Genomic DNA, 16474 nt, shown 5'->3' with positions numbered 1-16474 from the left:
AATTACTCAAAAACCCTATCACCTGCAGAGTCCATTTTTTTCCTCTGGAAATTCTATTTTTAAGTGGTTTCCTTAAAAATAAAAGTTTTTTTTTTCCTTTGGAGAAAAACTTGAACCATAGTCAGTGTGATCTTAGTACAGTTGGTATTTATTGATTGATTGAGTAAATGAATGACACTGAACATTAACAGTTCATAAAGTCTTGAAAAACAATAGTGACTTGGGTGTTCAAAAAAACCCTCATGTTTCAGTTACTGTGGATTTGAACTTCTTGATCTTTCTCTGGTGTCAGTCACCTCCGCAGGGGAAGTTAATATTGAAACTCTTAGAGTCCTTAGGAGGAAAAGTGAAATTGTAACATCAAATTCTAAATGAGTCTGCTTTAAAATTTTATACACATAGGTATTAAGCAGAGGGGTACTAAAAGCCTTTTATTTTCAACCTGTGGCTTTCTGTCTGCAAGAAAGACATTCAAAGATAGTGACTTGTGGAACTGGTAACCACAGAGAGTATAACTAAATCCTTAAGGTGACGTTCACTGAGTCCTCCCAAGAGACCCAAGTTACACTGATTTTGCTTTGGCCATCATTCTCTGACCTTGGTTTGACTCTATTACCAGACCCACTGGTCATTAATTGTGGTTAAAACGCATTTGAAATAGGCGAGGGTGTTCATAAGCAAAATCAAAACACATTGACATTTATAATTGGGAATATTCTAGTGGCAATACCAGAAATTTGTATGGTGACTTCACCTCTAATCTTGAATGAATTTGATGATGCTGATAAGAGAATAGCTAGATATGGTCAATGATCTGTACTCCCATAATATCTATCATACGTATAACATACAAAGGAATGTAGTTTCATGGATGGGGGTTTTGGAGCCAAATTGCCTACATTCAAATCCCAGGTCTACCACTTACTTGATAGGAAACCCTGGACAAATCTCATAACCCCTCAGTAGTGTTATCTATAAAATGAGAATTGAGATAGTACTTCATAGGGTTGTTGTGAAGAGTAAATGGATTAATACATGTAAAGCACTCAGAGCAGTGTCTTGTACAGGGTACACTCATGTGTCTGCTGTAGTACCTGCTAAGTTGAGGTGTTGAGGCTCCTCCTACTTCACCTTTTAGGCCGGGCTTTGTGGGATGGGCCATTGTTATTGAAACAAAGTTGCCACTGCATTTGCATCTTTTCCAGCCTGGGGAAGGATTTGCACCAGTGACCCAGAAATGCTTGTCTCATATCCTATCCCTGGGTCTGCAGGAACTCTGTGCCATGTGATTCATTGCAGATCATGATCCTTGTAATGGAAACAGTTTAAGACAAATACATTCTCAGTCTATGCCCAGCCCCAAGAAGGACAAATACTTGGGTTTGTTTTTTGTTTTGTTTTGTTTTTAATTAATTTTTATTAGTGTAGTTGGTTTACAAAGTTGTGTTAGTTTCTGCTGTACGGCAAAATGAATCAGTTATACATATACATATATCCACTCTTTTTTTGATTCTTTTCCCATATAGGTCATTTACAGAATATTGAGTAGAGTTCCCTGTGCTATGCAGTAGGTCCTTATTAGTTATCTATTTTATATATAGTAGTGTGTATATGTCAATCCCAATCTCCCAATTTATCCCTCCCCACTTCCTCACTTGGTAACCATAAGTTTGTTTTCTACATCTGTGACTCTATTTCTGTTTTGTAAATAAGTTCATTTGTATCATTGTTTTAGATTCCACATATAAGTGATATTATATGATATTTGTCTTTCTCTGTCTGACTTACTTGACTCAGTATGACAATCTTTAGGTCCATCCATGTCACTGCAAATGACATTATTTCGTTCTTTTTTATGGCTGAGTAATATTCCATTGTATATATGTACCATATCTTCTTTATGCATTCCTCCGTCGATGGACAATACTTGGTTTTCTTATTTGCCTCATTCCTGCTGCAAATCAAACTACTAGGGTGACTCAAAATGTCTGCCCAGAGCCAGGGTTTGTACCTTAACACATTTTAAGCAAGAAACACTTGGCATTTGAGTAATCTTCATAAAAGAGTATCCCTGAAGATGAATGCCTGCTCTGCCACACCAAGTTCTACAGTTCTTTGCATGTGTGATGCTTTCTCATTTAATATCCAGTCTAACCTTGTAGCAGTTGGTGTAAGCTACAGCACCCTTGCTCTGGCTTCCCTTCTCCATGTCATTTCTAAAGAATGGTGATTTATTCTTTCCCCATTGGCCACTGGTTATTCTGTCCTCCCCTCTCACTTTCCTGGTGCTTTTTCCCCACCTTTCAGGTTTGACTTTGAGTGCCAGGAGACCTGTTTGTTGTGGGTCCTTTTACTGAAAACTATTTTTAAATTCTTTATTCTGTTGCTATGCTATCCCAAACACCTTTTTCTTTCTTTTTGGTAAATCCTTGCCACTAATTATGTCCTTCCATTACGGCCCAGCTTGAGCTCTGAGGTCACGGATGCTTTTCAAGTTGATCATGTTTGTCCCTTCAGGCTGAGAACACCTTCCAGAAATGTCTAAGATCCGAGGGACCTTGGCCAGGGGAAAAGGTAAACTCCTTGAAGTCAGTGGCCAAGAATAGGGGCAGCACATGCTCTCCCTCTGGGATCCCCAAGATAGAGCCACAGCTTGGTATCATTCCACCTCCCACTGCGGGAAGGGAGGAGAGAATGTGCCTCATCTGCGTAGAAGCCTCTCTGTGATCCTCGTTCTCCCCTTCCTGCCTTCCTCATCTCTCAGACAGAACTGGGGGGGAGTTTGAGTCAAGGCAGGTCCTCTCTCAGCAGCGTACTTGAATATCAGGAAAGGAGAGGAGGTCAGCCAGGCAGTGAGAAACCTTTGCCCTCACAGAGGTTCAGCCTCCTCAGCCTGCCCTGGTGGCATCCCTAGGATTTTGGCAGACTTAGGGGTATCATATTTTCACATGCATGAACTGTACTCTACAACTTTTCCTGTGGACTAGGAACCCAAAAGTGTTGACACTGAAAATAAAGTTTTCTCTTTCTAGCTGTTTTCGTCCCCTGCTTTGAAGGGAGATCTATTTTTCATGGCAGTGGCCATGGACTCATGTTTACGTCTTCATGGAGGGCTCCCATGGAGTAGTGATGGCATTTCTGAAACAGTCTCTGGCATCTCGGGCGGTCTGGATAGGGATAGGTGCTTTCTGGTTAAATATTTTTAATTTGAGAGAATCCTTGTACTCCTGGAAAGTCTTCCTTGGTTACATCTGGGCAGTAGATCTGGTCCTGGAGCGGGCAGTTCTGCGCTTCGTCGTCAAAGCAAAGAGGATGGCTCAGTCTATGACAGGGACTCCTCCAAAGAGGCCCTTTGAATCATGAGGCATTTCTCTCTCTACCCTCCAGCGAGTGTGTGTGGGAACAGCTTGAATTTCACACAGAAGGGACCCCACAGTTGTTTCCACACAGCTGTTTCCTTCACTGGGCCAGAGTGAGTCTCCGTGTCTTGAATATCTTTGAGAAGGACCGTCTGCCACATAACCATCTGTGGGCATAAGTCAGAGGAACTTTCAGGGAGGCTTAAGACTGCAAATGGGGCTTTTATGTCTTAGTTTAGGTGTGCCTTGATGCTTTTCCTTTCCAGCCTGGACATTATGAGAGCGGCTGAAAACATCCAGACATGATTTTTCAGAATTTGGGTGGGGGAGGTGAAAACTCAACCTGCTCAGCCCAGATCTATTGCAACACTTTGCGTAATCATTAATGATGTATAAGCTGTTGCCTAATGGACGGTTTTACTGTGTATGCCCTTCAGTTGTGACTAGCTGGAGTTCCTCTGTGATTTAAGCTACTACCTCTCTCCTTTGTGTCTTGGCCTTTGGGTAGAGCTGCTGTAGTCATTATTATCTCTCTTTGGTTTCTTTTTTATTTCTTTTTGTAGGTCACTCAATGAAACCTATAGTTATCGTCAGTTACATAGATCTTGGCTTCTTTTCTTAACCTTAGCATTCAAAGAGAGAAGAATACTTTCTGTACCTGAAAAAATCTCAATATCTCTGAGTGTTAGGCAGTGAGCAGTGGCCAGGGACAAATGATAATGAAAATAATTATCTCTTCTTCTATGCCAGGTACTATTTAAACACTCCACATATATTACTCATTTAATTCTCAGTAACCCTCTGAAGTAGTTTCTTTTATTGTCCCCATTTTACAGATGAGAAAATTGAGGCACAGAGAGGTTAAGTAACTTTTCTAAAGTCACACAGTTAATTAAAGAGTAAAGCTAGAATTATGATGAAAGCCACACCATGTTGCTAGGAGGGAGGTACTGTTATTCCCATGTTTTATTGAGGCCACTGAGGGTCAGGGAATTGTAGAAATTTACCCAGGCTTGTCTTATCTTTAACCCAGGCTCCTGTCCAATATATTCTACTGCTGTCTTCATTTTAGAATGTTCCCATTTCTACCCTTAGGAGGTCCTGGATTCTGTTTAGTTGTACAAATATTTACTGAAAACCCATTGGTTCTGAGTCTTGTGCCATGTGCTGGGTATACAGAGATAATTTTTTGTTATTTTACGTCCTCGTATGGATGGGTCATATCCTCTTGGCTAATTTCATCAACTTTCCTTTTGGGGGAGCCTAGTGGTACCTTTGGTATCCAGCACTGTGCTTGTCACATGAAAGCTGCTCCTAATACTGAATATCTATTGGTTGGTAAAATGTGATACAAGGAAATCACTGAATACACAGTTATGTTCTACAAACGCGTGTGGTCGGTTCAGTTAATGTTCAACGATGGGTAATGTCCTACATTAGCCTCATTGGTGAACCTAAACACAACTTTCAATAGGATGTCCCTTTTGGTTTTATGACTGTCACTTTCCTAATTGAGGTAGCAGACTAAGTAGTGCAGTAGCTCCGGTGTTGAGCTTTTATTGGGTTGGCTTTTGAAAAGCTAACGCTGTATTGGAAAAATCATGCAACTAGAAGTCAGGACATGTGGATTATAGTTTTATCTCTCAGAATGATTATAACTGTGTGAGTATTGTCGTGTCTTCTGATCTCTCAATTTTCCCACATGCACGACGAGGAAGGTAGACTCAGTGTTGGTTTAGGTCACTTATAAAGTCCTGTAAATCACGGAGAAAATTCATACCATGATGAGTCCTTTGGGCTAATATAGGGTATTAGTTTAGTTTTGACTGTAGATAAATATCTTAATTTTGTTGAGTCTTAGTTTATTTTTACCGTTCAAATGGGTTGATCATTCCTGGCCTGCCTACTTTGTAGGACTTTTGTGAGTATTTAGTGAAATTCTGGGTATATAAGTGCTTTGGATAATATAACACTGTATGAACACAAGATATTATTCGTATGGAAAGTTAACGGAAAGGTGTCAGGTTTCTCGCCACTCCTCCCCCCTACCAAAAAAAAAAAAAAAAAAACCCTGGAGTTTGGTCCTGGTTGGGCTGTTTCCTGTAGTTTATGGAACTCTTTGGAACGTTAAAGGGTCAATAGGGGCTTTGTCCTGCCTTAGGTCAGTTTCCCACGGTTGGGGTAAGGCTGCACACTCTTTCCTCCAACAACGTTATCAAACACACCCGACACTCAAAATGTGGTAATTTGTTAGACAAAAGTGAGGGTTTGAGTTACACTAACCGCTGCTTTGTTCAAAGCACCCCCTCGGAATCTGAGATCTTCTCCATAGGCCAGCAGAAGTGCACGTGTCCCCCAGGTTTACAAATGCCTTAAAAACAGCCTGATAAATCATCCCCCAAGTTTGTGTACCATGTCTAACTTCGTGTCTCGGTGGGGATATTTTTAACTCCTGCTTCTAACTCCTCTCAGTTCCTTTAAGGAAGTGTGATCCGAAAGGGTCAGACATTTGGCATCTACTTGGGGGAAAACTTTGAAAGAGTTCCTGATGCTCCCCCTGGGGTAGGGCTGCCTTTCTCCAAAAGAACTGGCCCTTCAGAGTGTCTTTTCCACATAAGGGCTTGTGCGAGGCCCCAGGCCCCAGTTGATGCCGTCTCTTCCCCACGACAGATGGTCAAGCCGTCAATTTCAGCTAGTGATCTGCTGTTGAGAGGGCGGGCAGGAGATTCTGCCAGCGTGCCAAGTGACAGGGCTGCTTAGGGTAATGGGGATCTGGTGTGTGCCCGGCATAGCTTTTGTGCTAACGATGGGCTGGTGACAGGTGCCTTGCCCCGGCTCATCGCTGAGACAGAAGATCCCCTGCTCCCTTGATTCTGTTTCTCTCTGGCAGAGCTAGTGTCCTGTTTGCCGGTCTTTCAAAATCCATTTTGGCACCAGATGGACCCCCTCATGGTGGCTAGCAGTTGTCTGACTTGAAGATGTCAGAGGGTGTGCTGACAGCTCCTTCTAACACAACCTGAATCTGGCTGTCGAGTCTGGGCTCAAATGGCTTAAACACACACAGGCAGCAAATATTATCAACCCTGGGGAACTGGGAATGGGAGCCGGGTGCCCACTGGATGGAGAAAGGCAGCGACGTCTTCCTCCACAATATTCATGTTGACGGAGTGGAAATAATCGTACTAATAATTAGTCTTATATTACACTTATTTGTGCAATTGCCATTATAGTACAGTTGCTGTCAATGGTACAATTAGTATTAATATCAATACTGCACTACTTCTATTATTATTAAAACTACTATAGCATAATGGTTAAAAGCACAGGCTCTGCAAATTTGAGTCGATTCACATTTAATAACCTTTGGGCAACTTAACTTCTCCGAACCTCAGTTTCCTCATCAATAAAATGGGATTAATACTAGAGTTTATTTAGGAGGCTTGGGTTGGGAAAATGAATTTGAAGTTCTTAGTGTTCTGAGCACAAAGTAAGCACCTAATCCATGATTATTTTTACTGCCACCATCACCATGCTTACTGTGTTCCAGACACTATGCATCATTGCAGTTAATTTTCACACTTGCCTTATATGGTAGGGACTGGTATTATACCCAATTTATAGATAAGGAAAGTGTGGTGCAGAGAAGTTCAGCTATTTATCAAAGTCACACAGCAGTACCTGTCAGAGTTTGGATGGGAATCCCATTCTGGGTATTTCTAAGGGTTGTGGCTTTTCTATCATACCAAGCTGACTCTTACTGTCAACTTAGTGATAATCAGCCCTGTCCTGGGGTTTGGGTGGCTTTTAAATATTCCCTTCCAACCAGCTATGTTTGGAAGAAGCAGCCAGTTTTCACATCTCAGGTGTCTTTGGATGTAGGCTTGAACCCCAGCAAGATGGCAGACTCACTGTCCCAACCTCCACCACATTAAACAGAGTCTGACAGCGGTGTGTGATCACTAGGACTACCCAGCATTTGCCTCTGAGAGTTCAGAGGAAAGGGACAGTGCAGAGGCACTTAGGATTGTGACCACTCTCTCAAACTCCTTTCCTTTCCCCCAGACTACGACTGAAGTCAGGAGTCAGCATGGCCAGTTGGGCTAGGAAATGACACTGTTGCTCTTTGAGCTGGATTTCATTTGACACAGTTGGGTTTCAGCAGTGTTCCATGAGTCATTTGTCTTGTTCAAAATGTTGATAAACTTTGGCCTCTGTGAAGAGAACCTGGAAGTAGGGATGAAGGATTGTTCAGAAGCCAGCTTTTACTGATGGGCAGTTGAATGTTGCATGATGTTGAAAGAGCCATTTCAGGAAGATGTTTACATTTTAAAATGTTATTTTTGGGTTAGCAAAGTCATTGTCTCTCTTCAAAGAGTTATTCCCACGCCATACTTCCCTCTTGGCAGATTCTAAGAGACCAGGGAGGACAGAGATTCTGCTGGGATATCTCTCAGTTTGGTTTTCAGAAATTGGCTGAATTTGGTGCATCTTTGTGCTATGCTGTCATTACAGAGGTGTTATTTGGTCGATAGGCTTTGTACTCAGAGCTAAGTCCGGACTGAGGCATCCTGGAGTGATAGTTCTTCACAAATTATGTGTATTGAAGTAGGGATTTTACTCCAGTGTAGACTGGAAGTGGAGAAAAGATGAAGACAAGAAAATTCCTATGGGAATTGAACTAATCAACATTTTAATGCAGTGTAATATTTTGGGAAAATATTTGGGCCTGAAATTCACAGCACTAAAAGTAAAAAGGAATGAAGAACTTTCGGCAGCTTTTAAAATGCTTCTTTCCCCAAACAGAGGCAGGTGGAGAAGTTTAATTGGACACTTTTGATCCTTGCTGCCTTTCCGTGATGAACTTTAACAACTGCCAGCTAAGAAATATAGAAATAACTCATCTAATTTATCACCCAGACCAGGACACTTTTGAAAGTTAAAGTGGGTACTGTTCATACTTACGCTAATAGAGCTGGTGTAAACTAGAATTATTCCTGGCAAATTGGGACCTTTGGTCACCCTAGCCAGTAAAACCCATGGATCTCACTCTAGAATCAATTCAGAGATCAAGGTGGCAGTGAGGCAGGACGTTCCTTCTTCCATCACAAATAGCTTTTGTCTATAGCATGCATGTAAGGAAAACGTATGGGATATGTTCAAGAAGCCAAAGGGCTTCAGTCAGTATGTGAATCTTACCTACTTCTCATAAGTACTCCTAATTAGAATATTTTATTTGGAGATGCTAAGATAAAAAGTGTTTACCATCTCCTTACATTCATCTAGCATGTATCTTGCCGGTTCATCATCTGTGAATTTACGGGGCTTAAATTACGTGTTGTTGTTGGGGACTCTGAGTGATTCTCAGGCAGTTATCTCCAGTTGGACCCTGCCTTAAATTATCGGGAAGACTTACCCTTTTTATGAGTGAAAATACTTCCTTGGGGGCTTAATTCTTTTGTGACATCTGTTGGCAGCACGGAGAGCATTCTCTTCATAAAGAAGGTCCAGCTTGGATGCAAAACAAAGGCTAAAGCTTTAAACAAAATACTGGCTCTAACATCATTCTGAATATTTCAGGAAACGTGCAGAGAATAGAATGCATGACCCAGAAGTGACTTACTACTTTTTTCCCTTCTGTGTCAGGACTGAAATGCTAACCGTGATAATTTGTTTCTTCACAGGTTCTTCTTGAAATTTTTCCTCAAGTGTAACCAAAATTGCCTAAAGAATGCGGGAAACCCACGTGACATGCGGAGATTCCAGGTGGGTCTGTCTTGTCTTTCTTATACCTCAATAATGACATGAGTATTGGGAGAGGGTAAAAAAGTCTTAGGTGGAGAAGAAACAGAGTATCATGGTTTTCCCAGAGGTGAAGAGCAGGTGAGACTTTGGGTCCTCTAGAAGTTGTTGTTTATATTAGAGAAGAATTAGGACTGAGCCACCTGCGTTCACTGGTTGAAGCAATGGTACCCTTTGAGCCTAGTCTGGCTTCCCAAATGGACTCATAAGCTTAAACCACTGCAGGTTAAGTGAAGTACATACAAAGTGATGCATCCTTTGCCAAAAGTTCTACAGGTAGAAAACTGGTAAATAGGACCTTTGTGCTGTTTTGGAATGATGTCACCTTCCTCCCTCCTTTCTCTCTGTTCTCCTTTTCCAGTCTTGGAAATTGTTGTCAGTAGTTATCTATTAAAAGTGGACCCCTGAAGAAGCAGGGCATATCTAGGGCGGTATGGGTGACACTCAGTCTGTTTCAGAAATGTCCTTGTACAGCAACATGTAAATGTTTTCAAGCATCAGTCATATCTGCCACCATTTAAAGCATGAGTGGTATGTTAACCTCATATAATTATACATTTACTAAAGGAAAAAAGATGTGAAAATACATGTGTTAACTTCCAAGACACAGACATGGTGGTTGGGTTTTAGGAAGGGTTGCTAAGTTCTAGATACATGCTTCTCAAGCCCTAAAGTGCTGAGAATCCTCTGGGGATCTTGTTAAAATGCTAATTGAGGTGTGAGGTGTGAGATGTGCCTGAAATTCTACCTTTCTAACAAGCTCCCAAGTGATGGCAAAGCCATGGACCACACTTTGAGTAGCAAGGTTCTAGACCCTTGTGTTGCTCTCCGTCTAATTTTATGACTAACTCATTTGCGTGGTCAATGTTAGTTTCTCCGCCAGAGTAATGATTCATCTATGGATGCCCATGGGGTCTGTCAGTGAAAAATAGCATGGTGTTTAAGGTATGTTCTTAGGTATAGTTAGTCCGCTTTAAGTGTAGATTGAAATGTATGATCTCTGAGAGGATCTTGACAAATTTTAGCTGCATATTCTCTGATGGGAGAAAGGGAAGGGATGATTCTGGGCACTGATTTTTGGATGTCAAGATCTCTTAGTCTCCAAGATGATTATTTTTATTTTTATTATTATTATTTTTAACATCTTTATTGGAGTATAATTGCTTTACAATGGTGTGTTAGCTTCTGCTTTATAACAAAGTGAATCAGTTATACATATATGTATATCCCCATATCTCTTCCCTCTTGCATCTCCCTCCCTCCCACAAGATGATTATTTTTAATAGGTGAGACTCAGTAGTCTCATGAAACAACAAATTCAGTAGAAAGAAGACATTCTCTCCTGAGATTTTGAAGCAGTTCTGGAAATCATTTGGCCTTGCCAACTTTTGTCCTGACAGATAAATGGGGAGAATCCCTAGATTCCTAGTGTCCTGGAAAATGTCTCTCCTGGGGAGCTCCTGACCAAAGTGGGTAGACTTGGGTGCTTTCATTCCCACCCAGGACATTTTGTGTTGAGTTGGAGTCAGCTTTGCTGGTGAAACATGTGATGCTGTTAAGTACGTGTTGCTAAGTGTCTTGGAACATGAGGTTGGGTTTCAGTATAAACTGTGTTGTCACTTACCTTGGCCTTGAAATGGGCCATAGATCTCCTTTGACCAAACTTGGATTAAGAACAAGGCATATCCAAGCACGAACCAATTGATGTGTAATAAACGTGTCTAGTAGACATGTGTGATGCCTTATGAATACTGGGATCAAATTTGCTGTGCTTCTCAGGGCAGAAAAGTTAGAGATGGACTTTGGTGATACCACGAATCTAAAAGAGTGTGTGTGTAAGATTTCTGGGGCCTTGTTTTTCCTCACAGGACCTGCCAGTGAAATGTCTGAAAGCTTCGAATTATAGGAATGTAGCTCTTGGATGAGATGAGAACCAACTCAGTCTATTATTTTTGAGAGTATCTAGAAAGCTTTATTTTTACAGACAAAATAGTTATTCTTGTTTAGCATAAGGGCTATTGAGTCAAGGAGGCGTGAGTTAGATTTCTGCAAAAGCTCAATTTCCTCAACGGTAAAATGGAGTAAAAATGATGATTCTGCTGATTTCACAAAAGACAGTATTTTGTAAGCATAACTAATTTGCACATGATCAAATATAAATGTAAGCTTTTGGAGAGAATATTTGCTGTAAACTAAAGCTGGGTCATTAGTTCAGTATCGGGTTTCTCAGCCTGGGCACAAATGACATTTTTGACTGAATAATCCTTTGTTTGGAGGTGGGGGTGGATTCGTCCTGTTTATCTTAGGATGTTTAGTAGATGTCACTGGCCTCTACCCACTAGATACCAGTAGAGAGACCATCCCCCCACCACAGTCATGACAGACCACAATGTCTCCAGACATTGACAAATGTCCCCTTGTGGGGGTGGGAGTGCAGAATTGCCCCTACTTGGGAATCATTGGTTTAGTCCTATACCTGATGACCTCTGACTCTCCCTGGAAATATCCAGCAACTTAAACTCAATGAGCCCTAAACTCCATTGTCAGCCTCGTTTTTTGTGTGTGTGAGCCTCCACCCCAAGCTGGCTTCTCTTCCTGTGTTCCCTTCCTGGGTTCATTCCTAACTGCCTTAAGTGCTGGGGAGATGACTGTTTACATTTGTGTCTGCATTCAGGGTGTTCCGTAGACATATGTATAACTATATGTGTCCATGTGTGTACCTTGATGTATGACTATGGACATTGTCCGTAATGATGATGATGAAGCTAACATTTATTGGGTACTCACTACGTGAGAGGTACTGTGCTGAGTATTTTACATGAGTTATCATATTTATCTTCACAATATATGCAAATAGGGTTTAGGAATGTGCAAATAGGGATTATTCCCAGTTTACAGATGAGGAAACTGAAGTCTAGAGAAGTTCAGCAATTTGCCCAAAGTCACCCATCTACTAAGTAGTGAGGCAGTGATTCAACCCAGTCAGTCAGACTCAGATGTTCTCTAGTGTCATGGGACAGTAAATAACTTGTCCAGAGCCTGTAGGCAGATACTTAGTGAGGCAGTAAAGAGGTTTCTCAACACCTGAGAATCCCGGGAAAGCTGAGAAGCATTTTCAGAAGGGGTATTTGCGCTGAATAGAACCTAAGGATACCGTCTGCATGAAGGACACCGGGATGCCAGCAAAGCTCACCAAGCAGTGCGTGGAGTTGTGTGGAAGGGGAAGAACTTGAGCCTGTTTCTGATCAGAGCCACAGTGTTGGTCAGTGTTTATTCGTATGAACTTTAGAGAAAGAAGCTGTCGCTCAGAAAACTGCCTGCGCTTCACCTAATCGGTGGAGGTTTTAGGCAGTTCTCCAGGGCAAGAAAGACGCCCTCACCAAGTGAAGCCTGAGTCCAGTGGCCCCTGGCAGCTCAGAGAGCTCTGTTCAGAAATCACACTGAAGTTCCCAACTGTTAGGACTAAACCAAGCACGGGAGGATTATTAGTCTTCCCTGCAGCTTCCCTGGCTGACAGAGGTGTGTCCTAGAAACACTGGTGGAACTTTTCCTATGAATAGGCATTGATTTCCATCATTTTTCTCATAGTACGCTAATTGGGAAGCTGGCTTCAAATATATATATATATATATATATATTTTTTTTTTTTTTTTTTTCGGTACGCGGGCCTCTCACTGTTGTGGCCTCTCCCGTTGCGGAGCACAGGCTCCGGACGCGCAGGCTCAGCGGCCATGGCTCACGGGCCCAGCCACTCCACGGCACGTGGGATCTTCCCGTGTCCCTTGCATCGGCAGGCGGCCTCTCAACCACTGCGCCACCAGGGAAGCCCTGGTTTCAAATATTTTGATGTCACTGTTGCCTCTGGGCAGGGGGTGGGGGGAGTGAGAGAGTGTCATTTGGGCACGAGAAAACTCCCTTCGACTCTTTACATCTCAATGTGACTTTTCCCCATCATACTGAAAACCAGAGGCCTGGAGACATCTGAGTGAGAAGGCACTCTTCTGCCAATTCAGTGGGCTCCCCCACCTGTCGTGGGAGCTGCTTTTTCTCTCACCCCGTTTTGTATGCTTACCAGGCCAGCCTGATCTTCATGCAGCCGTGCCAGAGCGTGTCTCCTCTGAACAGCAATCAGGGGCCTGTGTAGGTGACTGAGGAGGACATAAGAAAGGTTGTTGATCTCTTGACATGTAAAGACATTCTGTCAAGCAAACTCAGACTCACAGCGACTGAGCTTCTGGTGTGTAAACAGAGACTGCTTAATTACACAGGTCATGTCAATTAGTGTGACCTTAGCGTTTTCAAGAAATTAATCACTTTCTGTAGAGCTCGGCTGTGTTCATATTTTAAGGCAGTATGGAATAAACCTTGTAGAGAATCTGGTACAATCTTTTTTCTTTTTTTTTTTTTTTATAATGGATGTTTTCTTTTGAAATCCCCAGGCTGTGGTTAGGGTAACAAACTTGCTTAAATACAACAGTGGATACAGGCTTCATTCAGTTCTGGCGGGTGTGGGGACATGGGGAGGAGAGAGTAGGAGGGAAAGCTGTGAATGAAGACAGCTCATGACAGGGAGAATTTCACTGTGACTAAATGAGCCCATTTCTTCATCTTGACACTAAAAACACGCTAATGTCAAAGGACTGTGTTAAAGCCATGTCACAGGTCTCGTTTTTAACTGACAGGAGCTAGACAATTCTGGGTTAAGATTTAAATCCTTATCAATAGCTTTCCTTGTTGGGGCTGGCGGAGTGGGGTGTTGAGGGGAGGAACAAGAACTGGGTACAAGCTGTCATCACAGTAGATACCATAATACCTGGAGACTGGGAAGTAAATTTCCAGGTTCATCTTATCTCTTTAACAAAGTTTTCCACAGGATGTAAATCTCTATCTGTGTATAAATGTTAGCTCTGTGACTACATGTGAACATAAATGTAAGATATCTTTGTTCCTGCATGCATGCCTGCACTCAGTAGTATTTATTGACATGGGAGGTGGTGAGTGTACCGTGATGAACAAAAAAGACTGAGTGTTTGCCCTAATGAAACTTATATTCTAGTCAGGGTCTATTAGTTAGGTTAATACTAGCTGCTGTAAGAAATAGACCAAAGAATATATAATGGCTCGTGTACAAGAGAAGGTTATTTCTTGCTAATGTAATGGTACAAGGCAGGTGTTCCTGGTTGGTGAGCCGATCTTATACATGAAGTAGTTTGGGGACCTGTGTCTCCACCATTCCCTAGAACCTCGTTATCTCCATCCATCCAGTTGAAGGGTAAAGAGTGCATGCAGGGGGCACGTGGACTTCTTAAACCCTGGTCTTCGAAGTGATCCTTGTCAAATCTGCCCACATTCCACTGGCTAGAAGTCTGTCACACAGCCATGTGTAACCACAGAGGGACCTGAGAGTGTCTAGTTGTACCACCCAAGAAGAAGAGAAAATGGATATATAAGGAACGATTACCATCAGCTGCTATGCTGTGTACAAATAATTACACATCATTAAAATTTTTAATTATTGCTATAAAGGAAGTGAAACAGGATATTATGAGAGAGAATACCAGTGTGGGATCAGGGATGGGAACCTACTTTAAAGCAGGTGACCAGGGAAAACTTCTGAGGAGGGGACTTTTAAGCTCCAAGATGATAGATAAGAATAACTCATCCTAGGGCTTCCCTGATGGCGCAGTGGTTGAGAGTCCACCTGCCGATGCAGGGGACACGGGTTCGTGCCCTGGTCTGGGAAGATCCCACATGCCGCGGAGCGCCTGGGCCCGTGAGCCATGGCCGCTGAGCCTGCGCGTCCGGAGCCTGTGCTCCGCAACGGGAGAGGCCACAACAGTGAGAGGCCGGCGTACGGCAAAAAAAAAAAAAAAAAAAAAAAAAAGAATAACTCATCCTGAGAAGAGCCAAAAGGATTTTTTGAGCAGAGAGAACAGCAAGGCCCCAATTCATGTTTATCTCACATTTATCTGAGGAGATGAACAATCTTCTTTCACTTACTAATCATTTGGAGCGAGGGGGTAGGAAATAGGAGAAACGACCAGGTTATTCTTCCCAAATTCCCACCAAAAATGTCTGGTCTTTCAAAAATGATGACGTGTTAAATGACATTAAAAGGCAACTCTCTGCCCCCTGTTTTTGGGTGAATTCTCTAAATTTTGGAGAATCCTCGTTACTTATTCAGAAGCCCACAGTGTATGATTAGAGGATTCTTAAAATATATGCCCAACCCCTGCAGTTTCGGTCTGCTTTTAAAGGCGCTTAAATAAAGAAGGAAATATTCTTATCCCTTTTATTTCTCTCCCACTGTCCCCACCCCCTGTCTTATATTATTTTGACAAACAGCACATCTTGCAATTAAATTCTTTACCAACAGAACGCTAGGGGCCCGAGCTGCCATCACTCTCTTCCTACAGAATAATTTCAAGATGCACCATGCTGATTAATTATACTGCAAGCAGCTCTAATGATAGTTTCAGAATATAGGATTAATTCACATAACACGGTAAATACAAATGGTGGATTTTCAACCTGATATATTAAACCATTACGGCTTACTGGGCAAGTATGTATTTTGGCATGAGCCTTATGCTGGGCCTTGGCAGAAAATATGTATCACTGAAAAGGAATCCTTATGAATGGGATTTGATGAGTGGTAGCTCTTCACTAGGGGGAAATAAATTCCTACATTAAGTACAGTTGCTATTGAAAAAAATGTAAAATACATTAAACGATAGATGTAAAAGTGTTTGGTTTGATCAGTGTTGCCAATGGATATTGGTTCTGAGGATGCCTGTACTTACTGAGACTTACCAACAGAAGGTATTCTTATATTCTTCCACTTTTTAGGTTGTAACTTATAGAGCTCTTAGTATGTGTGAGACCCTGTACTAAGCGTTTTACATGTATAATTTTATTTATTTTTCTACCCTTTTCCCCTTGTTTACTTTCCTCCAAATGGGCACATTGGCTGCCTTTCTCTTCCATCATTTCTCTTCCCCAAATATACTAAACTCATTCCTGCCTCAGGATTTTTGCACTTGCTATTCCATCCCCCTGGAAATTATTCTGCCATATCATTGAGTGGCTGGATACTTCGTATTACTCAGATTTCAGCTAACATGTCACCTCCTTAGAGAGGCCTTCCTAATCATCCACTCAAAAGTAGCTCCCACCTAGGCGTCACCCCCTTCTCCTCATTTTATCTTCTTCTTGGAACTTGTCACATTCCAAAATTTTCTTTCATTGCCTATTTATTTATTGTCTGAAAACCCTTTTTTATTCCCAATGGGAACTAAGCTCTTGATGGGCGAATA

The 16474-nt window shown here is 42.0% G+C and overlaps 1 protein-coding gene across 7 annotated transcripts in view; it reads left to right on the top strand.

The window, feature by feature from the left end:
* EBF1 (EBF transcription factor 1) overlaps nucleotides 1–16474 on the top strand; it is a 395559-nt gene that overhangs the window by 242288 nt on the left and 136797 nt on the right. For all 7 annotated transcript variants that reach the window (XM_029216050.1, XM_029216046.1, XM_029216049.1 and 4 more), the window contains exon 7: nucleotides 9041–9122. In XM_029216050.1, coding sequence (XP_029071883.1) covers nucleotides 9041–9122 — 82 coding nt within the window. The remainder of the gene's footprint in view (nucleotides 1–9040; nucleotides 9123–16474) is intronic.

Source organism: Monodon monoceros, unplaced genomic scaffold, assembly GCF_005190385.1.
Source record: "Monodon monoceros isolate NGI ecotype Baffin Bay Population unplaced genomic scaffold, NGI_Narwhal_1 Super_Scaffold_12, whole genome shotgun sequence".
NCBI classification, from domain to species: domain Eukaryota; kingdom Metazoa; phylum Chordata; class Mammalia; order Artiodactyla; family Monodontidae; genus Monodon; species Monodon monoceros.
Note: the sequence above shows the minus strand (reverse complement) of the source record. Positions and strands in the feature narration are given on the sequence as shown.